At 38.6% G+C, this 25,363-nt stretch overlaps 2 protein-coding genes across 3 annotated transcripts in view; both read left to right on the top strand.

Moving 5' to 3' along the window:
- nek2 (NIMA-related kinase 2) overlaps nt 1-3,785 on the top strand; it is a 7,066-nt gene extending 3,281 nt beyond the window's left edge. Inside the window, exons 4-9 of the mRNA XM_073852728.1 lie at nt 731-813; nt 973-1,099; nt 1,494-1,716; nt 2,002-2,056; nt 2,201-2,277; nt 3,337-3,785. Coding sequence (XP_073708829.1) covers nt 731-813; nt 973-1,099; nt 1,494-1,716; nt 2,002-2,056; nt 2,201-2,277; nt 3,337-3,548 — 777 coding nt within the window. The 3' untranslated portion in view covers nt 3,549-3,785. The remainder of the gene's footprint in view (nt 1-730; nt 814-972; nt 1,100-1,493; nt 1,717-2,001; nt 2,057-2,200; nt 2,278-3,336) is intronic.
- Nucleotides 3,786-4,066: 281 nt separating this feature from the next.
- On the top strand, nt 4,067-12,341 carry slc30a1a (solute carrier family 30 member 1a). 2 transcript variants are annotated; one of them, XM_073853098.1, is made up of 2 exons: nt 4,067-4,866; nt 10,033-12,341. In XM_073853098.1, the coding sequence occupies exons 1-2, from the start codon at nt 4,263-4,265 to the stop codon at nt 10,923-10,925; spliced, it is 1,497 nt and encodes a 498-aa protein (XP_073709199.1). In that variant the 5' UTR covers nt 4,067-4,262; the 3' UTR covers nt 10,926-12,341. The 2 variants fall into 2 exon arrangements, with proteins under 2 accessions (XP_073709199.1, XP_073709198.1); XM_073853097.1 differs by having other exon boundaries at nt 4,067-4,875.
- The last annotated feature ends 13,022 nt before the right edge of the window (nt 12,342-25,363 follow it).

Here is a 25,363-nt window from a genome sequence, read left to right as displayed (position 1 = left end):
CATGTCGCCGGTAAGTGTCCTTGCATCTTTCATTTAAATGTGTAAGATGGGAAATTATGAAAACTCGAGTTAAACTCTAATAATTTCCAGTTTCAAGTGCAGGACACTCAAAGCGATAGTTACCCATAATCAAAGATTCATTTACTATCCTAAATGTCATTCTAAACCTCTTAAATTTTTTTGTAACAATTTTCACTTGTAAATTTCACAAGTTATTAAAAATAAATCACAAGTAACATTGAATGAAATGTGAAATAAAGTATAAAGACTGAAACAGTATTGAAGTAGTTAATCTTTATTTAACTTGGTTTTACATTGTAAGACTTTTCTGCAGAACACAAAAGAAGATATTTTGATGAATATTGGTAACCAAACACAAACTGTTTTAGTTATTTGACTTCCATTTTATACGTACCACAGAAGAAAATGAGTCACAAGGCTAATTAAATGACTTGTCGAGTTTTAATTTCTGCGTAAACTAAACCTTTAAGTGCATTTATATAGACATGTTATTCCCAACCCGCCTCAAGAACACTCCTAAGGGACTGGATTGAGTCCAACCTATCTGAACAAAAAAAGTTTAGAAATGCATTTGATAACCTGTTGTTAGATGTTCGTGTCATGGCATGCGAAAGTCATTATTTGTGCCAGAGATTCATCATTATATTTCTTATTGTCAGGACTTGGCTGTATCTGTATTATTCATATTTTCTTTCTTTTGTATTCACAGGAACAAATTAACCGCATGTCCTACAATGAAAAATCAGATATATGGTCTTTGGGATGTTTGCTCTATGAACTATGTGCTTTATCGTAAGTGTACATGCATTACTAATGTCTAATTTTTTAATATGATTACACTGAACTCCGTTATATCCGAGTGGATGTGTGGTTGTACTAAATTGTGAATCTTAAAACTCAAGTATATTCATATTTAATCCTGAGTCTTCTTTCTTTTATTTTTTTTCCAAGTCCTCCATTCACAGCATACAACCAAACAGAGCTGGCTGTAAAAATCAGAGAAGGCAGGTTTAGAAGAATCCCTTACCGATACTCTGATGATCTGAACACACTTCTTTCAAAAATGCTCAACTTAAAGGTAAATTCATTTTTGGTTTTTATTTTTTTACTGGAACTTGTGTCAGAAGGCCAAAGTCAAGTGAATTCGGGACACTGTTAACAAACACTTTCTGAATGTGACTGGCTTAAAGAAAAGTCTTTTTGCCTTTTTGGGTAATAAAATGAAGAATTGTAAGATTTTGAATAGAGCACTGAATAGCAGTCTTGATAAGACCATTCGCACAGAATAAGTTTTTTGATTTTACTGCACTTTTCTTGATATGCAGTGCTCAAGTTAAAAGAACTAAATAAAAATCATGTTTCTAGACCCTGTTAGATTGCCCTGCTTATTCTGTCTTTATACACAAAAACACATCTTGTGTGAAAATCCCTGCTGTTTTGTGACATTCTGGCTTGCTGTTCTCTTTTGTTAGGACTATTTGAGGCCCTCGGTGGAGTCCATTCTGCAGAACAGCTTGATCTCGGGCTATGTAGCCCAGGAGCAGAAGAGGCTTCAGGAGAAGCAGCGGCGCAGATCGGTGGATGTAGAGCAGCCCAAACATCCAGAGTCGGCGCTTCTAGCAGAGCTGCGGCTAAAGGAGCAGATTCTACGTGAGCGTGAGCAGGCCCTCAAAGAGCGAGAGCAGAGACTAGAGCGTAAGCCTACTCTATTTTATTAGGCCTGTCTTTTATGTTGTCTTTCATCAGTTTTGGTTGCATGGGCTTTCAATGGGCCAGAAATCTCTCCAGGTCTTATGAAGTTTAACAAAAATCTGAAGGGTTTGAAATGACATGACAGTTAAAAATAATATTCAGAATATTCATTTTTCATTTTAGTTAAACTAACCCTTTGACTTACTGCTTATTGGCAAGACATTTTATTCAGTGAGATTTTAGTGTCTATTTTTTATTTTTATTTATTTTATTTTTTTTGTGTTCCAGAAAGGGAACAGGAGCTTTGTGTCCGAGAACAGCAAACAAATGAAAAGCTGGCCAGGTAAATATACAGCCTCCTTTGCTGAAGTGGTTATTTGAATGCATTAAGTATTAGTAGTGTGCTGCATATTTAGCTATAGCCGTTGAACACTGGTTCACATGAAGTATGTAGTGTTGATAATGTGTTGTAATTGTTCTTTGACAGAGCTGAGAGTTTGTTGAAGGCGTATAATTTGATCCGGCAGCAGAGGGCGCTGTCTCTACTCAGTACCAGTGACACAGGTATAAAACTATTTTTCTGTGTAGCAAGTAATTCTATAAAATTTCTGTATTTGAATTTGCTCATTTATTATCAGTTGTCACTATTGGTGATGTTATTTACAATGGTTCTTATGGGTTTTTTTTTTGTGGAAAAATAATATTAAAGGAACACTCCACTTTTTTTGGAAATAGGCTAATTCTCCAACTCCGATAAGATTAGGAACTACACTCCCATTCCGGCGTAATAGTCAAGGAAGTTTGCTGCCATAACATGGCCGAAGCAGGTGCAGTAATATCACGCAGCGCAACGTGACCAACTGCATGCACAGGGAGCGTTCCTCGTTGGAAGTTACCTAGCTGGGAACTCATTTCAGGCGCTGTGTGATATTACTGCGCCTGCTGCGTCCATATTACAGCAGCAAACTTCCTTGACTATTACACGGGAATGGGAGTGTAGTTCCTAATCTTATCGGCCTAGAAAATCGCATCTTTACATTTTCCGCCGGTCTTAGTACATGATATAACTGCAGAAGAGTCAAGTTTTAAATAGGACAAATACCGAAACTCACTGGTTATTTTTGAACGCGATTCTATTGGTCTCATAGGATTCAATGATCTATGCTAAGCTATGCTAAAAGTGATATCGTCAGAACAGGAGAACGGCTGAATGGATTTCAAAACGGTAAAACTCAACTAATTAACTCGGAGGGAGTTGGAGAATGAGCCTATTTCCAAAAAAAGTGGAGTGTTCCTTTAAATTGTACTCACCCTCACTTTTAAATTGTAGTGGATCATGGTTTTCACCAAAAAATGATGCACCAAAAAATGATGCACCAAAAACCAAATCAGTGTATTAGAATTGCTTCTGAAGGATTTTGTGACATTAAAGACTGGAATAATGACTGGTGTAAATTCAGCTTTGCATCACAAGAATATATTTAAATGGTAAAAGTATTTTACAATAAATTTTACTTTTGACCAGTACTGTAAATACTGAGGCTAATAAACAATACTTGTGAAGGCTGAGGAGTGCAGTGGGGCTTTAAAACATGAGAATTACATACATCTGTTTTTTAACAGAGAATGAAGAGAACATCTCCCCAGGAAAGAAAAGGGTTCACTTTGCTGGAGACGGCAAGGAGAACGGCAAACCTGAGCGCAGACTGATCACTAAACCTCAAGAACATTGTATTGTAAAAAGGCACCAATGGGCTAACATGCGCATCCAGGCTCTTGGTGAAGAGGAAAAGATATGTTCACCAAAGCCCAGAGAAATGCAGGGCATCCGCTAACCATGAACCACAATGTACTTCTGAAAGTGGTCAATTAGTATGATCAAGTCGAGAGTTTTTATTGTGTTCATTAGGAAATAAGATTTCTGCTTTTATTTATTTGCTGCAACATTTGTACAGTACACTTAATTTTTGGTCAACACACTGGGTTATTTTATCAGATAATGTGTTGTATTCTTGTCATTTTATAGATTTTATTGCTGGCATTAATGTTTTATTTGGATTTGCTGTTTTTATTAGAATAAAGGGTTTATAATATTATCAGTTTTCTTTTTTTTCATTAAAGCTGAAAAGAATATGTGGAGAATGTTGGCCTCCAGAACAATGTAAACAGTTCAGGTTTACAAGTTCAGAGTTTCACAACTCAAGGGATAGTCTGAATTTAGAAATGTACGTTTTTCCTGGAATGAGTTAAATTTTCCTCGATCCCAAGCTCTTAGCCAATCGCAGGCGAGTGTGGGCGTGACCGGACGCTGAGCGTGTTCCGTGTGGAAAGTTCGCCGGTCCGGGTGCAAAGTTTCAGCCGTCTGCAGACGGTAGACAGAAGGCTGCCACTATAACCGGACCGAGCTCCGGTCCCCAGCGCTCATTACACACGGTTCGAAGTGTCGCTTACTTTCTGCCGGTCGGAACGAGTTCAGTTATGGGATATTAACCTAAAGTGGTATCGTCTTCATTTAAAGCTTTGTTTCGTGCTCTGCTCGCGGTGGAATCATGGCCTGCGCGCCGAACCGAGTCCGACTGCTGTGCATGCTGTCGCTCACTTTTGTCTTTTTTATTGTGGAAGTAGTGGTGAGCCGGATCACGTCTTCTCTAGCGATGTTGTCGGACTCCTTTCATATGCTGTCGGACGTGATCGCGCTGGTCGTGGCTCTGGTAGCGGTGCGTTTCGCTGAGCAGACTCAGTCCACCAACAAGAACACGTTCGGCTGGATCCGGGCCGAGGTTATGGGCGCGCTGGTCAACGCCGTTTTTCTCACCGCGCTTTGCTTTACCATCATACTGGAGGCCATCGAGCGCTTCACGGAGCCTCATGAGATCGACAAGCCCGAGGTGGTGATTGGGGTGGGGGCTGCCGGGCTGCTGGTCAACCTGATCGGGCTCTGTCTCTTTCATGGGCACGCCGGAGGCGGTGGACACGGCCATTCCCACGGAGGACACGGCCACAGCCATGGGGGACACAAAAAACACAGGAACGGGAAGGTTCGAAGGTGTGAGACGCTGGAGGATAGTCGGTCCGCGGGCGAGGAGACCAATAATCTGGTTGGGAATCAGAACAACAGCCCTAATGGCGTTAACTCGGACAGGAGGAGAGCCGGTAAGTCGGGTTTGTTGTCATTAATGTCATTAAAACTTACTCACAAGATATGTAGAACACGACACAGATTTTCTTAATTATATAAAACAAACGAGATGGTAGGCTATGTATTAATCAGATTAAAGTCGGATGATGTACGGGTGTAACGGACGAAACGTGTGCAGAACTTTCCTGTTGGGGCTTTTGTTTCTCGTTAGACATGTTTGTTAACCTGCAACCACTGGCAACAAACTCATTAGCCGACTGATCCCCCCAAAATGAATTATGTCATTTACTCACCCTCATACATGTATGGCTTTGTTCTGTGGAAAGTTAAAAAGATAGTTTACAAAATGTGACCCTGGATCATGAAACCAGTTTTAAGTAGCAGTGGTACATTTGTAGCAGTAGCCAAAAAATACACTGTATGGGTCAAAATTATCTTTTTTTTTTCTTTTATGCCAGAAATCATTAGGACCGTAAGTAAAGGCGATGTTCCAGATATTTTGTAAATGTTCTACTGTAGATATATTAAAACTTCTTACATTTTTGATTAGTAATACATTGCTAAGGACTTGTAGACAACTTTAAAAGCGATTTTCTCAATGTTTAACTTTTTTTTTGCACCCTCAGATTCCAGATTTTCAAATAGGCCAAATAATATCTTATCCTAACAAACCATACATTAAAGCTTATTTATTAATCCTTCAGATAATGTATAAATCTCAATTTCAAAAAATTGACCCTTATGACTGGTTTTGTGGTCCAGGGTCACAAATGTCTCCGTATTTGGTTACAAAAATGTTCAAAATATCTTAGTTTTGTTTTTGTTTTTTTAAAAAGAGAGTAAAAGATGGCACTGTAGAACGACTCAGAACTAGCTACCATTTTCACAATATTTTCGTGGCCTCCACAGACAAATTTGTTTCTTCAAATAGTGTCTGGGAAGTTGCAAATGGCACTGGCATTGTCATCCCTTGATCTTAAAAGGAACAATTGGGCTTTTTTTGTCAGTACATTGGGTTAGTGACCAACAGTCTTCAAAATATCTTTGTATGTGTTCCGCAAAGGAAAGTCAAACAGGTTTGGAATGACATTAGTGTGAATGAATGATGAGAGAATTGACATTTTTAAGTAAATTACGCATTTAAGATGAGGCTTTAATTACAATGGCCAAATTCAACTGTTTAAGTGGTTTCCCTGCTACATTGGTGCAGTGTTAAGCTGGTCTCCCAGCCTGGGCAAGCTCATTTTGCAGCTGGTTTTAGCTGGTTGGTCAGCTGGTCTCCCAGCCTGACCAGCTAAAGAAAAACCAATCAGCAAAAACTACCCAACCAGCTTGGCTGTTTTCCAACAGGGTTGAGCTTTAGTAAATTAAACTGGTTACAATGGTTTTCACTAACATATAGTTACTACTGCCATTATTAACTATAGTTGAATTGTGGTAGCTTGGTATTAGACAAGTATTGTGTATACATAGATAGATGCAGAGATAGTTAAGTACTTAATACTGTGTAGGAATTTGGGGTCACAATGCTATGCAATGCAGTAGCTCTGGTGACAATTTTGGGCTTTGTTTGGGCACTGTCAGAAATAGACTACACTCTAAGCTACGTAGTGTCTGGTCAGCGAACAGTTCAGTTTTTTAAGGCCATTACACAACAAGCCAACATCAAAGAACTATCGGCAACAATAGCCGACTGTGTTGCCACCCCATCTGCATCTGGGCTGGTAAGTTGCGCTTGAACCACAAGAGCTACAGTCATCAAGCAACTAGTATGTACTTTCTGTGCTTTTTCTGTAAACCACAAGCAGCGCTACCATTTTCACACTATTCCCTTACGAAGGTTAAAACTTATTTTATTAATTTAGTTTTGGTTGAAAGCCAAAGTCAAGGCCCAACAAGAGCAAACTGCAAAAACTAGGCCGACAGATGCTCAACAGCGGCCCGCCATTGGCTGACACCAGCTGACTGTCCATTATAAGATACTATTTATTTGATTAATGTATTTTTGTGACTGTCTGAGCAACAATAAACCTTGCACTTTTGCATGGTTAGGTTAAATGCGTCTTGTTTTCATGCATTCACAACAATGGGATGGCATGGGAGTTCATTACCAGTGAACACCATGTGCAAACACTTTCTTTCTGTGCTTGTATCTGTTTTTATCAGATAAGCTGAATTGTAACCAGATAGGTTTTTCCAAGAAAAGCAGTTTATTCCAAATAAGTTGAAACAGTCGCTCTGTTTGTCTAGAGGAATTTCAACCAAAGCATGGCTTGCTTGTTTAAGACAGCCCAGATGAAAGATGAACAGATGGGTCATGTCACATGAGAGATGAACAGATGGGTTACATCACCCACAGGCCTCAGTGAATGATCAGCTCACTGCAGCAATGTTATATTAAAGACCTAAAGGTCCTGAACTAAAGCCTCAGCATTCAAAGCTTCTGTGTAATTTGACAGTACATTGTTGGTAAGGCTTTTGGAAGAATATTACATCGGTTGTCACACTAAGGGCTATAACTAAAAAGTTTTAATAATTGTTGTAATTCTGAGAATAGGGAAGTTCACGCTACAGTTATAACGATAATGACGTAGAGCGGTGATATCAATGGAAACACTTTAAAATTGTTTTTTTTTTTTTTTCGTTTCAGTTGATGAAAACATCGACAGCCAATTGGAATCCATTAGAAATGTGCAAAATTTATTGTCTACAATAACATTGTAATTGTAAAAGATGAGTGAGCTGACTTTGCAAAGACAAAAAAAATTATTATTTTGGATACGATTACTCGATTTGGCTACCCAAAACATTGTTCTAAATATCGTCTCTTTTGTTTACCAGAAAAAAGTGGGTTGTACAGATTTAAAGCAAGTATTTTTGGGTAAACTATTACTTCAAGCAATATCACATTTTATTAAATATCAGCTAGGGGTGTGCAATATATATCGTCTGCGTTAATATCGTAATTGTTGTTTTAACAATGTGCGATTTGACTGAGTATATATAAAGCAAACAAAACACACCTACATAGTGTGCGCATACATTGCAAGATAAAGTCTAGTAAGCAGGGTTGCCAGGTTTTCACAGCAAAACCTGCCTAGTTGCTACTCAAAAACAGTCCTAAAGTAGCCGAATTGCATTTCAAGGGGGTTCCCCTGGTACAAAATTGTGCTTCGGGGGTAAAATACACATTTTGTGGTGGGGTTCCTCTGCTAAAATTAGACTTCCAGTGGATAAATATTACTTATTGGGGTCGTTTTAACCCACAGTATAAAACAACAGTATGAAAATAGCCCAATTCTGCGGGAAAACCGCAGACTTGGCAACACTGCTAGTAAGTTAAGTAAGGTTAAATTAGTGCGCTTTTAGAGTGTGTTCTTTCACTGCAGGTTTAGTCTATTAAAATTTATTTAGAATGATCGCATAATTCAAAATATGGGGTCAGAAAATGTATATATTTATATAATGTTAAACAGTTAATATCATACGGAGTGCAGTTTTTTCAGTGTGATTACATGTGATATTGATTTTATACAACAGTTAAATAAAGTCAGTATTAAAAGACTTACATTTTAAACACTCTATTTCCTTTTTTTGCTCTATTTCACCAACAAAAATCATTCCAACACAGCCACAGCACTGTTTTGCGTCTCTAAGCAACATGACGATGTTTCATTTCTGAGTGAATCAACCGTTTAAATGATTTGGTTCAATCGCAATGACTCACTTATTAACAGTGAATTGCTGCCGTCTTTAAATGTCCAATTTACATTTAAAGCATCTTTTAATTTTTAAATCATTTCAAATATTGTTTAAAATATTAAAACATTATTTTTGTATTTATTACTGCAGGTTAAAGCATTCCATGTCCCTCTGAGCTGCATTAAACAGTGTGTAAATGCATCTAAATGCCACTTGAGAGCTTCTGTGTTTTCTCTGCATTGCAAAAATTTAAAATCAGTTTGTCGATACTGATTTCATTTGTGTGGTAACAGCACAAATGCCTTATTATTCTAACTGACTTTGTTAAATGTAAGAATTTGACTCAAAAGATGATGCACACTTTTAGAAAAATGGCTTCGTAAAGATAATATTTTTTCTCTCCAGGAAACATAAGAAATCATGTAACTCCACACCGCATTCCACTTCACACGGCTCCCATACTGTTGTATGGAATGCTGCGAATACAAACAAAAGAGCTGTACAAATAGTAAAACATTCCAGTGTTTTCCTTTTATACTACTCAAGACTCTTGGATCACAGTTTGGCAAATAAAAGTTGTTTGTCTCAACACACCTACATTTCCGTAAATTTGTTTAAGATTTTCTCAAAAGTGGAAAAGAGCAAAGTATAACTGCTGATTTATTAAAAGAAGTTCACCTCCAGAACAAAAATTTACAGATAATTTACTCAGCCCCTTTAAATCCAAAATGTTCATTCCTTTCTTTCTTCAGTCGTAAAGAAATAGTTTTTTGAGGAAATCATTTCAGGATTTTTCTCAATATAGTGGACTTCTATGGTGCCCCCGAGTTTGAACTTCCAAAATGCGGTTTGAATGCAGCTTCAAAGGCGAAACGATTGGTTATTTAAAAAAAAAAAAAGACAATTTATATACTTTTTAACCTCAAATGCTCATCCTGTCTAGCTCCGCGTGAACTCTGTATTCTGGTTCCAGACAGGGAATGTCGAAAAACTTCTCATTTTCTCCTCCAACTTCAAAATCATCCCACATCACTGCAGAAGTTTCCACCCAGTGTTTACAAAGTGAACATGCAAAGAAGATGAAATGCCCTTTACAAAAAAAGATAAAGAGAAAATGAGATGGGAGTTTTTCGACCCACCCTAACTGTCTTGAACCGGAATTGTCCTTTTTGTTGTTTTTTTTGTCGTTTCACTAGATAAGACCCTTCTTCCTTGGCTGGGATTGTTTAGAGCCCTTTAAAGCTGCATTAAAACTGTATTTTGGAAGTTCAAACTCGGGGGCACCATAGAAGTCCACTATATGGAGAGAAATCCTGAAATGTTTTCCTCAAAAAACTATTTCTTTACAACTAAAGAGAGAAAGACATGAACATCTTGGATGACAAGGGGGTGAGTGCATTATCTGTACATTTTGGTTCTGGAAGTGAAGAAAATGTGCCGATTTTCTTGAATTTTCATACTTTCTTTCTTCTCCATAGAGATGAGTCACAGCAACAGCCTGGATTTGCAGATTAACGGTAGCGCTCCGTACGAAGAGCTCGAGAATGGACACGACTCGTCATCCCAGCTCAACATGCGAGGTGTTTTCCTGCACGTCCTGGGTGACGCTCTTGGCTCGGTTATCGTGGTGATCAACGCCATCATCTTCATAGTGGTATGGAAGCCATGCAAGCCGGGCGAAATCTGTGAAAACCCTTGTGTGCACCAGCATTGCCCAGACCATTCACTCAATATCAGCAGTCCAGTAACTAAGGACACCAGCATTGCGGGACCCTGCTGGGTGCTATATCTCGACCCCACACTCTGCATCATTATGGTCTGCATCCTCCTCTACACCACATACCCGTTGTTGAAGGAGTCGGCACTTATCCTGCTACAGACCGTACCAAAGCAAATCGACATGCATCAGCTCAACGCTCGCCTGCGGGATCTGGAGGGCGTGTTGGCGGTGCACGAGCTACACATCTGGCAGCTGGCGGGCAGCCGCATTATCGCAACGGCGCACATCAAATGCCACGACCCCACGTCCTACATGGACGTAGCCAAGCGTATCAAGGACTTTTTCCACAATGAGGGCATCCACGCTACAACCATTCAACCAGAATTCGTAACGGTCAACTCTGAGTCTCGCACTTCGCTCTGCGAGCTCTCCTGTAGAACGCAGTGCGCCCCAAAGCTCTGCTGTGGCGCCATTGATTCTGCGAAGCCTCCTGATGGAGCTGTAGATGCAAAGAAACTGTGTGAAGCCAAAACCGAAACGGCAACCAGTACTTCTGCTACATCTCTAGAGATCATCAGCGAGTCTGTGGAGGAAACAAGCAGGCCAGAATCCATTGTGATCATGACTAGGGAGGTGGAATCGTCATTGTGAGTGAGAAGCAGGTTAGACAGAGAACATTCTGTTCTGTTAAGGGTATCGATGTGTATTGGATCAGCTGAGTAATTTCTGCCTTGCTGTGGGAAGAATTGAGCCCAAACACACTCATGATAACACACACACACACACACACACACACACACACACACACACACACACACACACACACACCAACATACAGACCATTTAAATAGGCTGGAGAGCAAGGCTGGCGTCCTCTGCATGTGTGTTTACCGCATTGTCTGATTGGTGTGTCCGTGCCAAAGCTTCTCTTCATACAGGACGTCAGACACTTGTGTCCTTCCTGTGGATTGTAATGCAACGACATGCAATTTTAACGTTCAGCTGCTGGACCAAGTAGAAATGTCTGGACCAGTTTTTTCTACCCATCTGTTTTAAGTTTTGTTCTACACTTATTGTTATATGTTTTCTTAGTCATATTCAAACTTTCAATTTTGTGAGAGATGTAATAATTTATGTATTTAAGTTATTGGTAATTAAGTATTTTTTTTCAAAGAGCTTTTTGTAAGATGAGGTGATATGATATTAGAGGTTTAAAAAAAGAAGATTTTTGCTTCTTTCACAACAAATGATCTATGCTTTAACCGAGAGTATTTTTAGATGATGTTTTTCAAAGGTTGCTGTTCAATCTTTCACTTTTTTTAGATGATCTGTTTTATTAGGCATCAGATGTGTCGACAGTACTTCACCATGCCTATAATTGAAACTGCTGTGTTAGAGCACTGAATCTAGTCAGTGTAGGAACTAGACAAACCTTCTCGTTTTGGTTTTTATAAAAGCTGATGCCTTGTTCTGTTGTTGTCAATCAAAACAAGAGGTGAAAATGCTGTAAAAAAACAAATTTTTGTCATGGGACTGCTGGAGGGTGACACATTTTCTCCATGCTGTTGTAAATTGAAGGGACCTCCTCAGATTTAATTAGTGCATGACCAAATATGCTTGTGGTTTATGGAAAGCTTTGAGAAATCAAGCAAAATTTGTAAACCAAAAGACAAGGGAGTTGCTTTCTGAAATACGCAGGGAGTAGGCAAGAAGGTTTGGGTTGAACACATCATTTGGGGTGTCGCACAATCTACTCAGTGGCCTTCATTGGGGGAAAAAAATCATAGAATATCAACTCTTCACGACACTATTTATATCTGAAAACTTTAACATTCGGTGAAAATATGCAATTTATGAAAAACAGAAATACTACTAGTCTTTATTATTAGTCGTTTAGTCAATTTCTTAGAAATCTGTAGAGGAAAGATGAGCTCACGGTATAAATGTATTGACGGAGTGTTTGTATCACTGAGGATTTTAAAAGTACCATGCCAGCTGATATGTTTTTGATATATTACTGTCAAACGTGTCATTGTGAATTAAACATGCTTGTTTGGTACCGTTCAATTCATGTCTGTTTTGTCACTTTTTTTTTTAGGGAAGCTTGTTCAATCGGGGTTAATTTGACTTGACCAGTTAATCAATAGATTGATATCTACCTGAATATTGTACAAATCGAAATTATAATTCAGGATAAGATGAAACACATAAATTTTAAAGAGCAGCGGCCTCAGTATTGATCCCTGGGGTACATCAGACTTCATTTCAGAGTTTCAGCTGTAAAAGAGAAGTTAACTCCCAGAACAAAAATTTACAGATAATTTACTCACCACTTGTCATCCAAGATGTTTGTCTTTCTTTCTTCAGTCGTAAAGAAATTATGTTTTTAGAGGAAAACATTTCAGGTTTTCTCTTTATATAGTGGACTTCTATGGTGCCCCCTAGTTTGAACTTTCAAAATGCAGTTAAAATGCATTTTGAAAGTTCAAAAGCCTGTAAATGATAAAATCTAGCAAAATTATTTTCTAAAAAAAAAAAAAAAGGGGCAATTTATATACTTTTAACCTCAAATGCTCCTCAAAAACCTTGAAAAAAAAGTGAACGTGCAAAGAATATCAAATGCCCTTTACCTGAATATTGTGCAAATGGAAATTATAATTCAGGCCAAGTCAACTTAAAAAGCTGACCAAGATGAAACACATAAAGAGCAGCGGGCTCAGTATTGATCCCTGGGGTACATCAGACTTAATTTCAGAGTTTCAGCCGTAAAAGAGCGTAAAAGAAGTTAACTTCCAGAACAAAAATTTACAGATAATTTACTCACCCCTTATCGTCCAAGATGTTTATGTCTTTCTTTCTTCAGTCGTAAAGAAATTATTTTTAGAGGAAAACATTTCAGGTTTTCTTTTTATATAGTGGATGTCTATGGTGCTTTCGAGTTTGAACTGCAGTTTAAATGCAGCTTCAAAAGGTTCTAAATGATAAAATCGAGCAAAAAGATTGTTTGTTTGTTTGTTTTGTTTTTTAAATATACTTTTTAACCTCAAATGCTCCTCAAAAACTTTGAAAAACAAAGTTAACGTGCAAAGAATATCAAACGCCCTTTACAAAAAAAGGTAAAACAGCGATGTAGGCCAATTTTGAAGTTGGAGACGAAAATTAGATGGGGGTTTTTCGACCTACTCTAACTTTCGTGAACTGGAAAAATAGAGTTGATGCAGAGCTAGACAAGATGAGCATTTGAGGTTAAAGGAGTAGTTCACTTTCAGAACAAAAATTTACAGTGTCATCCAAGATGTTCATGTCTTTCTTTCCTCAGTCGTAGAGAAATGGTGTTTTTTGAGGAAAACATTTAAAGATTTTTCTTCATATAGTGGATTTATATGATGCCCCCGAGTTTGAAATTTCAAAATGCAGTTTAAATGCAGCTTCAAAGGGTTCTAAATGATAAAATCTAGCCAAACGATCGGTTATTTTTTAAATTTATATACTTTTTAACCTCAAAAACGTTGAAAAACAAAGTTAACGTGCAAAGAATATCAAACGCCCTTTACAAAAAAGGTAAAACAGCAATGTAGGCCGATTTTGAAGTTGGAGACGAAAATTAGATGGGAGTTTTTTGACCTACCCTAACTTTCATGAACTGGAAGAATAGAGCTGATGCAGAGCTAGACAAGATGAGCATTTGAGGTTAAAGGAGTAGTTCACTTTCAGAACAAAAATTTACAGATAATGTACTCACCCCCTGTCATCCAAGATGATCATGTCTTTCTTTCTTCAGTCGTAAAGAAATTATGTTTTTTGAGGAAAACATTTCAAGATTTCTCTTCATATAGTGGACTTCTATGGTGCCCCTGAGTTTGAAATTTCAAAATGCAGTTTAAATGCAGCTTCAAAAGGTTCTAAATGATAAAATCTAGTCAAACGATCGGTTATTTTTAAAAATTTATATACTTTTTAACCTTAAATGCTCCTCAAAAACCTTGAAAAACAAAGTTAACGTGCAAAGAATATCATACGTACCCTGGAAATCCAGAGGTCTCGCGAGAGCACAATTTGAATTGTCTCTGCAAGACACTCTGGTATCGAGCAATGATGCATGTTACTGCAATACGTAAGCGATTCTGGGAACAAATCAAATCGGTGTATCTGATGTAGGCGGGCCAGAGGCGAGCTAAGCTGATGACGAAAGCGCTGCGACGTCCGGAATCATTAGTAAACATTGAAAGAGATCTACAGATGAAAACCAGTTGTTTGAAACGGCTTTGACCACTACAATGACCGAGTTGGACTTGGCTTTTCATTTAAAAGAGGAACAGAAAACCGTGCTCGAATCGTTCCTTTGCAAGAAGGACGTTTTTGCTGTTTTGCCGACTGGATACGGCAAGAGTTTAATCTATCAGTTAGCTCCGCTGGTAGTTAAGCATATGGGGCGACCACGAAGAGGAACAGATCCAAAGCGGGCAATGCCAGATAGCATTCGGCAGTCTCGAGTCCTGGCTGTTAAAAAAGAAGTGGCTATAAATGTTATCGAACAAGGTCTACCGGGACAACCTGATCGGGATTGTGGTGGATGAGGTCCATCTCATTTACAAATGGTAAGAGTCACTTGGTAAACTTACTGTAATGAAAAACTGAACTATTCAATAGTAATACAGTAGCCTAACTTGAACAGGACGATATGTCTCGCTGCTGAATGAAACGCTAGTGTCCATCCACATATTAGTTGATATAATGAATAGTTTGATCGGACCTAATTGTTTTATGAGGTTGATTCGGCTGTTGTAATTAATAGTTATTAATCTTGTCACATTGTTTATGTTATAACATTGAAATCCACTCTTATATGTTCACCGTCGCTCTGGATATGTCACACCATGTATTGTTGTGATTGGTCTGGAGTTATCCAATTGCGTGCAGAGAGAGTTTCAAATGCCCTCTTGGTGCCGCCCCTCAAGTTAGGTCCTCTTCATTGCTTGATGCCAGACCCATAATCTTAATAGATTAGGGTCTGGATTTTTCCAGGCTATATCAAACGGCCTTTACAAAAAAAGGTAAAACAGCGATGTAGTCGATTTTGAAGTTGGAGACGAAAATTAGATGGGAGTTTTTCAACCTACCCTAACTTAGTGAACTGGAAGAATAGAGTGGATGCAGAGCTAGACAAGATGAGCATTTGAGGTTAAAAAGTATTTAAATTGTCAGGTTTTTTTAGAAAATAACCAATCGTTTCGCTAGATAAGACCTTTCTTCCTCGGCTGGGATCGTTTAGAGCCCTTTGAGGCTGCATTTAAACTGCGTTTTGGAAGTTCAAACTCAGGGGCACCATATGAAGAGAAATCCTGAAAAGTTTACCTCAGAAAAAGCATAATTTCTTTACGACTGAAGACAAAGACATGAACATCTTGGATGACAGTAAATTATCTGTAAATTTGTGTACTGGAAGTGAACGTTTCCTTTAAATCCACCAAGACATACAAAATGAAAACAATCAAAAAACCATTTTAGAACAAAGACGTTCTAATGTTGATCACATTTGTTGAACAGAAATGGTCAGTTAAGTTAGTTCCGTATTGATGTAACTAAGAAATGTTTTGTTTGTGTCCACGAAAATTAGCAAATCTAGAGCTTGATTCCAATATTATACCAATATGGTGTAATGTGAATTTATAGGTGTTATGGCATGCTCATTTTAACAATAGAAGCTAAATGTTTCACTGAACCTTCCACATTGAAAATGTAAAGAAAACTTGAATTAAATTGAACAGTAAATAACATTTTAGTGTAACAACATTTGGCAGTGCAGAATAACTTGCTTATTCTGGAGTTCTAACATCATCCTGACAATTCAATTCAATTGCTGACAGATGCACTATGACTCATTTACTCTCCAGTTGGTAAATCTATAGCAATATTAACATTTCAAACAAGACTGCAGCCTGGCTTGATTCTGTCATTGTTTGCTGTAACAATTTACCAAATGGCCTGCAAACAATGGACAGTTGGATGGTGGAGGATGTTTGGTAGGCCATAGTGACTATTCAACTAAAAAGAACTTATATTGCAAATCAGTTTCTATGATGAAGTCTGTGGTAACGTTTTGTCTCAGAGCTCTATATCTATGTTGACATTACATTCTAGCTTCCACTTTTTTCACAAAAAAAGGTTTCATTTCTACAATGGCGTTTCAAAAGGCCACAAACATTTACTGTATTTTGAACAATCTAATACCCTTGAACATCTTGTGAAATGGAAGGGTAAATAGCATTGCCTAATTTGGTAATAACTTTAAAGACAAATACTAGATAACATCTAAGGTCTGTGGTTAAAGAGACTTTTAGCACAACTCTGGTTTGAGGAAATGCCTGAAAGGTAACAGAGATTCCATTCAGCCTGTTATTGCAGAACCTTGAGTCATGATGGAAACTAGCTATAGCTCAATTAAAAGAAAAAAGGAGAGAGAAAGGTATTTCCATTGCATGAAAGCCACATGCAGCCTGATAATTAATCCCACACAGCGGCACTCTGGCCTCATCAAAGCCGTCACATGATTCTGCAGTCTAACCGAGAGGTTCAGCAAGAGCCTGCTTTCATAATCGCCCAGCACCTGTTTCTCTGCTGAAAGATTCACATTAACCTCATAAAACAATCTCCTTCAATGTGACCAACACTGAAAACTTCCTGAATATTATGCAAGAAGCTGACCTACTACTGAAAGCTACTACCATTTAAAGATTAGGCAGTCATCATGTTAATATTTGAATAGCTGGAGAATCTTTGTATATTTATCTGCAATGATCCTTTAGAATAAAGACCTTATGTCACATGAATCAATAAGTTTTAGTCATCCTTAAAATTAAGTAATAATAATTTCTGTAGATTTAAGAGTGGCCTTAGTACAGCAGAAGGTGAGATCACAGGAGAGTAATAATGTGACAGGAGATTACACTTCACTGCCTGCTGCAAACCCCAGTCATAGGCAGACTTTGATCACACTGAGGTCAATAAGTACAGGTGATGTAACAAGCAATAACACCAGATTTCAGATGTATCAAAGATGAATTCCAGCAATTCCAATTTCCAAACTACACTGACTGACTACACTGTGTTTGTTCCAAATTTTTATTTTCTTAACAAATGTTACTGGTGAGCTTGTAAACAATTCATTCATGCATATATCCAAAGTTCTGCCATGAAACTCTAGATGGCACACTGATAGGTCAAACTCAATCTGACATAATAACACGGTACAGTTGATTGGTTCTTTTTTTGTATCAGCAGCCAATGAGCTTGCTGCTCAACATTCAAATACTTGGCTAGTGCTTGCTGTAGCAGTTGCAGGACGCTTCAAAAACCCTCCACCTTCCCCAGCTCCACCTGCATAAATCTGCTTATAGGGTCACTCATGTACAGTTGAGATCCAAACGTTTACATTCCCATTCAGAATCTGCGATTTTTCACATAAAGGATGTTTACAGTCCACAAGAGAAAATAATAGCTGAATTTATAAATATGACCCTGTTCAAAAGTTTACATCCGTCAAAATCCTTTTTCAGCATTTGAAAACTTTTGGAATTTGAAGATCAGGGTAAATTTAACTTATTTTGTCTTCTGGAAAACATGTAACTATCTTCTGTAGCCTCTGAAGGGCAGTACTAAATAAGAAATATGAAGCAAAAAACAAATGAACATTCTGTTCAAAAGTTTTCACCCCTGGCTCTTAATGCATGGTTTTTCCTTCTGGAGCATCAGTGAGCGTTTGAACCTTTTGTAATAGTTGCATATGAGGCCCTCAGTTGTCCTCAGTGTGAAAAGATGGATCTCAAAATCATACAGTCGTTGTTGGAAAGGGTTCAAATACACAAAATTGCTGTAAACCAAAGAATGTGTGGGACCTGAAGGATTTTTCTGAAGAACAGCAGGCAGTTTAACTGTTCAGGACTCATGAACAACTATCACTACACAAAAAAACACAGCTGTGGGTCATTCAGGTAAGAACACAGTATTAAGAATCAAAGGGATGTAAACATTTGAAATGGTAATTTGTTTTTTAATTCAGCTATTATTTTCTCTTGTGGACTATATGTAAACATCTTTTATGTGAAATATCTTACTCAGGTCAGTAGTAAATAAATTATAACATGCATTTTGTTTGATTCCTCTTATTTTGGTAAAATAATTAACAGTTTGCAGATTTTAAAAGGGGGTGTAAACTTTTGACCTCAATGGCTTTTTTCATATGTTATATGTGTTTCTTACATGTTGTAAATGTGCTGGCAGGTAGCAAGTTTTGGATCTATTTCGCTAAGACCAAATACATTAACATTGTCATGTACATTACCATGCTAACCCCTCCAAGAGTTGTCATGATAGAAATATTTTTCTTTACTTTTATTTTAAACCTCACAGTCATCAAAATGGCATAACTTGGCTGATATGAGTCACTTCTCTCTGCTGATGTATGCAAGCTGCACTGCATTTAAGACAACCGCATTTAGACCTCTATTTCGATATGCAAGTCACATTTTTTATAATTCAGTCAACAACCGTTGGATGAATTTCAAAAAAGTCTTGCCTAATATTTTTGTTTGATTTTGTTTCATGCGGACATAACTGATGCATGTGATGCAGACCTAACTGATGCATGTGACATCTTTTTGAAGTCAGTGATTTGTCAGGTTTTTTTTATGTTCCTCACATTATCCTTACTTATTGGTAATTCAAACACCATATGTACTAAGTATGCACATATCGTGAACAGGAGATAGCTATAGAACCTCACCCAAAACACACGCATTCCTCTCACAGCTGAAACAGAGATTAAGACAACAGTCCAATATCACAGCAGGCCTATAAAGTTCACGGTGCTCAGATCACACACAGAAACAACATAAACAAGGGTGTGAATCTGGAGAGACAAATGTTTGAGAAGAAGTTTCTGGGAGTAATGCTGTCTTCATGTAGCTACTTCTGAAGTCGTAATTACAAGTTAGTCATGTTCAAGTGCTTTATTGTCGGATACCAGGTTCAGTTGTGTATTTTTCTTGGGGAAATCTTATTAAAGGCTAAACATTTTGAAGATGTTTAATCAATCTCCAACAGATCTCAAAAAAATGTAGTGTCCCATTCGTTGACAACTATATAGCCAGAAGCCATGTAAACCTGTAGCCCTAGACTGGTTGCCCACTGAAACTAAACAGGGTTGAGCCTGGTCAGTACCTGGATGGGAGACCTTTTAGTGAGTATAGGGGACACTGTACTGTCAAAAAGCATCTTCCTTCAGATGAGACATTTAACCGTGGTCCTGACTCTCTGTGGTCATTAAAAATCCCAGGATGTCCTTCAAAAAAGAGTAGGGGTGTTACCCCGGCATCCTGGCCAAATTTGCCAATTGGCCTCAGTTCATCATCATGGCCTCCTAATCATCCCCATATACTGATTGGCTTCTTCACTCAGTCTTCTCTCCACCAATAAGCTGGTGTGTGATGGCTGTTCTGGCGCAATATGGCTGCCGTTGCATCATCCTGAATACCCAGGATTTCCAGGGCAAGAATCTTGACAACTTTTGTGTTTGTTCTTATCATTTTCGGTCAGATAGGTGAAATATTGGGCTAATATCTTAATTGATACTGCTTGTATGTATCTTTACCACCTATTTACTTTATTTTGTCAAAATATTGTGCTCTTTCCTGCTTACTAAGTCCTTCTCTATATGATTTAGCAGCCTTCACATATGTTTTGCCCTGGTTTAGTGAGCAACGAATTCCTATCGTACACCATAACCGTACAGTCCATGCTGTTGTTTACATCTAGGTATCTCTAACATGGCCGCACATCCGGTAACTTACCAAACAGTGACTTAAGTGCAAACCCTTTTTAGGCTAAACCAGGGGTTCCCAACTCTGGCCCTCAAGGTCCACTTTCCTACAAAGTTCAGCTCCAACCTTGATAAACCTCACCTTCCTGTAACTTTCTAGTGATCCTGAAGACCTTGATTTGCTTGTTCAGGTGTGTTTGATTAAAGTTGGAGCTAAACTCTTCAGAAAAAGCAGACCTCGAAGATCAAAGCTGAGAACCTTACCTATGCACTATTAAATACATTCACTCTGGTATCTAGATATTCAGCCCATTTGATGCATATGCTGGTTAGGTATGTTTTGATGCTGGGATGCTGGTTTTAGCTGGTTTATGCTGGTTAATGCTGGTCTTTAGCTGGTTTATGCTGGTCCTTAGCTGGTCATGTAGCTGGCCAAGGACCAGCACAAACCAGCAAAGGACCAGGATAAACGAGCAAAGGACCAGCATAAACCAGCTAAGGACCAGCTTAAACCAGCATACCAGCATCAAAACCTACCTAACCAGCATATGCTGTTTTTTCCAACAGGGAAATGGTTAGTCATATACATAACTGTAATGGAAAGTGAAACAATAGATGTGGTGGGGAAACCAATTCAAATTTATAGTCACTTCTCATTGTTCTACTGTGTTATTGGCCTGCCCAACTTTGAAAGTCGGGCAGTTTCTGTAGAAGATGTCCCAAAACGGGACCTGTACTTGGAAGTCACATGCATAAAGGTTAGTAAACAAAATCCATTGTACAAGCCAGGTGTGTTTTGGATTTATTACTATATGGTGTCAGAAGCCTTGATAATGAAAAAAAAAAGGACACTGGACAAACACGCCTGATACTTTCCAGATGCCTGAAGATGGTTTGTTGAAGGGCAACAAACTTTGTTGTGTTGACATGATGTCTGAGAACGAAGCGCCAACTCGCACACACTTGTACGACTTGAGAGGCTGTTCATGTCCATGTATTTATTGCATGATAATTCCGACAGCACGTGAAGGCAGCTAAAGCCATGTGTTGTAGATTCCAAAGTGGTTCCATTTCCTCCAAGAGTTTCCATCTCTCCTTGGAGAACAAAAATAGCAGGAATTAGACTGGCAGGGAAGGGGTTTGTGGCACGAGAACAGCTGTGAATGTCTGAGGGGTTTCGCGTCAAAACAAATCAAGGCAAGAACGAGTGACAGGTGCTCTCTGCAAAACACTGTGGCTCGCCATTCAGGCAGATGCCTAAAAGAGTTTTGTGTCCATCTTTTTCTGAACAAGTCAATTGAAATTGAAATTATGGGAGGCACTTCCAGTTTAGGGACCGTCCGTCCACTCAAAATGACTGAAACAAATCATTTGAAATAATAACGTTGCACTACAAATAATCCTTATCTGTCTGACTACATACATTTTATGTCATGCTGTGTTCCTAATGATTATTTTGTGCTGTGTTCCTTCTGATTTTCTGAAACACAGTTACCCGTCAAGAAAAGTTCCTGGATGCAGTTGGACAAACATGGAAACATGGACGAATCCGACCACAAATAACCCAACCTGTCAGGATACAATGTATTCAGAAAGTATTCAAAGAGCTTAACCTTTTTTCTACTTTCTATTTTGCTATGTTACAGCCTTATTCCAAAATTGATTAAATTCATTATTTTTCTCAAAATTCTACAAACAATATCACATAATGACTGTCCCTCAGTCCTTGCTGCTAAAAAAACAGCTACCAGCACACTTTACTTTTGGGATGGGACTCTGCAAGTAATAAACAGAGCTGGCTTCCTTCAAATGTAATGCTTAGAATTGAGGTTCATCATGCCAGAGAATCTTGTTTCTCAGAGTCTGAGAGTCCTTTAGGTGCTTTTTTGCAAATTCCAAGTGTGTTTTCTTGTGTCTTCACGGAGGAGAGGATTGGATCGATGGAATGTTGCAGTGATGTTTGTCCTTCTGGAGGTTTCTCCTATATTCACATATGATCATGGAACTCAACTAGAGTGACCATCAGGTCCTTGGTCACAACTCTAGACAAGGCCCTTCTCAATCAATTGCTCAGTTCTTAGCTCTAAGAAAAGTCCTGGTGGTTCCAAACTTCTTCCATTTATGGATGATGGAGGCTACTGTGCTCATTGGGACCTTCAATGCCGCAGACAATTTTCTATACCCTTCCCCAGCTCTGTGGCTACACTCTTAATAATAAAGGTGCTTCACAATGCCATAGAAGAACCTTTTTTTGTCTAAAAGAACCTTTAAAATCTGAAGATCTTTCACAAAAGGTTCTTTGTGGCAAAATAAAGTTCTTCAGATTATAAAAAGGTAGGAAAGAGATGGTTCTTTAAAGAACCTTTGACTGAATGGTTCTTTGTGGAACCAAAAATGGTTCTTCTTTGGCATTGCTTTGAAGAACCTTTTGAGTGTAGATACAATCCTGTCTCAGAGGTCTGCAGACAATTCCTTGGACTTCATGACTTGGTTTGTGCTCTGACATGCACCAATAACTGTTGGACCTTATATAGACAGATGTGTGCCTTTCCAAATCATGTCCAATCAACTGAATTTACCACAGGTGGACTCCAATCAAGTTGTATGCTGCGTCCCAATTCGCCTACTTATACTACGCCCTAAAAGTATGTACTCTTTTTGTGAAGAAAAAGTACATACTTTTGAGTATGTAGCAGAATAGTAGGCGAGCTTTGGGACATACTTTGTCATAACTGCTTCTTTAATGGACGCTCTGTTGCTTACCTGAATCCTGTCACTGTTTAAACTGCCCTGTCAATCATCACAGTTAACATTATCTACATTTCGTTTAATTTAATTTCCTGAGAGGCACGTTCTTTCAGGAGTCTTTCATGCCGAGAACTCTGCTGGTGTTTGCATAATTATGCATTTAAACGTTAATGACCAAACCTATCATTAAAAGTTCATAATGTTGCTGCACATGAAATATAACGAGGATAACATTTAAAATATATATTTTTTTATCAGGTTACACACTGATTATTTATCACTCAAACCCCTTTCTCTACCTGTCCGTTGTTCGCACATATCCTCCATTTTTGTAGTTTTTTTTAACACTTTTTATGCGTGTTTGTAGTTCTAATCGAATCCTCGTTCACCGCGCAATGTGTTGTGGGCAATATTAGCCGTTAGAGTATGCATTGATTAGTGATGGGATTTATGGCTCTTTGAGGGGATCCGGATCTTGGCGTTCCGTTCCGTTCCTTTCAAAGAGCCGTTCAAAAGAACGGCTCTTTTGGCTCTTTTTAAATATTTAGTCAGTTTTAAGAAGTCAGCTTGGGGGCATCTCAGTTTATCCTGGAAATAATCACTGGGAGGAATGATGAGGTGAGATTTGTAGTCAAATAATTAAAACTCATAGCCTGGCTATCACCAGACCACGTTATGACTTCGTCATGATTCGTGGTCTGGGAACCACATGTTCATTTTCTCGTATTTGAGGCGTGGTTTACGAATGCCCAGAGCCGTTTATTGGGCGATACGAATGTCTATCAAATGCGCCTGTGCGTAGCTCATAGCCAATCGTTTCAATTATACCGGATGACGTATGTAGAGCGAACGCCTAAAGTTGCTCTTTTTTTTCAAAATAAACTTGCGTTCTAAACTACTTAGAACACTATACCGTGTCTACACCGGACGCGACAGTTGCCGCACCGCAACAGCTAAAGTCTGTCTACACTGGACGCGACAAGGCGACCGTTGCAAATCATTTAAACTTTTGTGTGAGCACGTCATAAATAGAACGCGGCAGCAGATTACAGTCGGTCGGGATTTGCCGTGTCTCGCCGCATCCAATGTAGACAGCATAATAGGTTCTAATGTCATTTGTCGCGTCGGGTCACGCCACTCGCGTCCGGTGTAGACACGAAAGATAACTTCGCGTCTGCTGCCATGCTGGATCCATAGTAACAAACTGCTTCGGTGAGTCGCATAGAAGGCGTCATCGTCTTGCTGCTCCCTCCCCGTTCTGTGATTGGTTCCCTATCTTAGGTGAAAATTAGGTCCATGGTTTCCAGACTGACTAGAAGCGTGAATAAAATCGCGCTGCGCAAGGCAGTATGGGGACACCCAGGCTATAAAACTCAGATATCACACACCAATATCTGAGTTTGAATTATTCTGAAATATTGATTATTACCTCATTTGTCATGTGTGGACTATATTCCATAGGGTTGCACAACATCCCTCTGCTTAGACAGTGACATCACTATTTTGGATTTACCTTTAGTACAAAGTGTGTTGCTGCGTCCCAATTCGCATACTTATACTATGCCCTTAAAGTATGTACTCTTTTTGTGAAGAAAAAGTACATACTTTTGAGTATGTAGCAGAATAGTAGGCAAGCTTTGGGACACACTACTTCGTTTGTTGCTGAGTTACCTAAATCCTGTCACTGTTTAAACTGCCCTGTCAGTTAATTAGAGAGAAATGAAGAGGCACATTCTTATACGAGTCTTTTATGCCGAGAACTTTGCTTGTGTATGCATAATGATGCATTTAAAAGTGAATGACCAAACCAATCATTATAAAAGTTAATAATGTTGCTGCACATGAAATATACCATGGATAACATTAAATAAATATTTTTTTATTAGGTTACACATTGATTATTTATCACTAAAACCCCTTTCTCTACCTGTCCGTTGGTCGCGCTTATCCGCCATGTTTGTAGTTTTTTTTTTTTTTACAATTTTTATGCGTGTTTGTAGTTCTAATTGGATCCTCATTCACCGCGCAATGTGTTGTGGGCAATATTAGCCGTTAGAGTGTGCATTGATCCGCACTTCGAATTAAGTTAAGTAGTAGACCATCCGGGAATAATTTGTGTGCATCTGTGTGAAACACGCATAGGAAAAAAGAACGACAGAAAGAACGGCTCCCCCCCCAGCCGCGACTCGGCTCCCATCGTTCATGTTTATGAGCCGTTCAAAAGAATCGGTTCGTTCGCGAACGTCACAACTCTAGCATTGATCCGCACTTCGAATTCTGAAGTGAAGTAGTAGACCATCCGGGAATCTTTGGAATACTTTTTTGAACATACTACGATTTGGGACATACTAATTCTATTTTCGAATACTATTTAGGACGGATAGTATGCGAATTGGGACGCAGCAGTAGAAACATCTCAAAGATGATCAGTGGAAACAGGATGCACCTGAGCTCAATTCATGACATTGCAAATGCTTTGAATACTGTACATGTGATTATTTCGTTTTTTATTTTAAATACATTT

This window comes from Garra rufa, chromosome 13 (assembly GCF_049309525.1).
Source record: "Garra rufa chromosome 13, GarRuf1.0, whole genome shotgun sequence".
In the NCBI taxonomy this organism is placed as follows: domain Eukaryota; kingdom Metazoa; phylum Chordata; class Actinopteri; order Cypriniformes; family Cyprinidae; genus Garra; species Garra rufa.
This window is presented reverse-complemented; position numbering and strand designations above follow the sequence as displayed.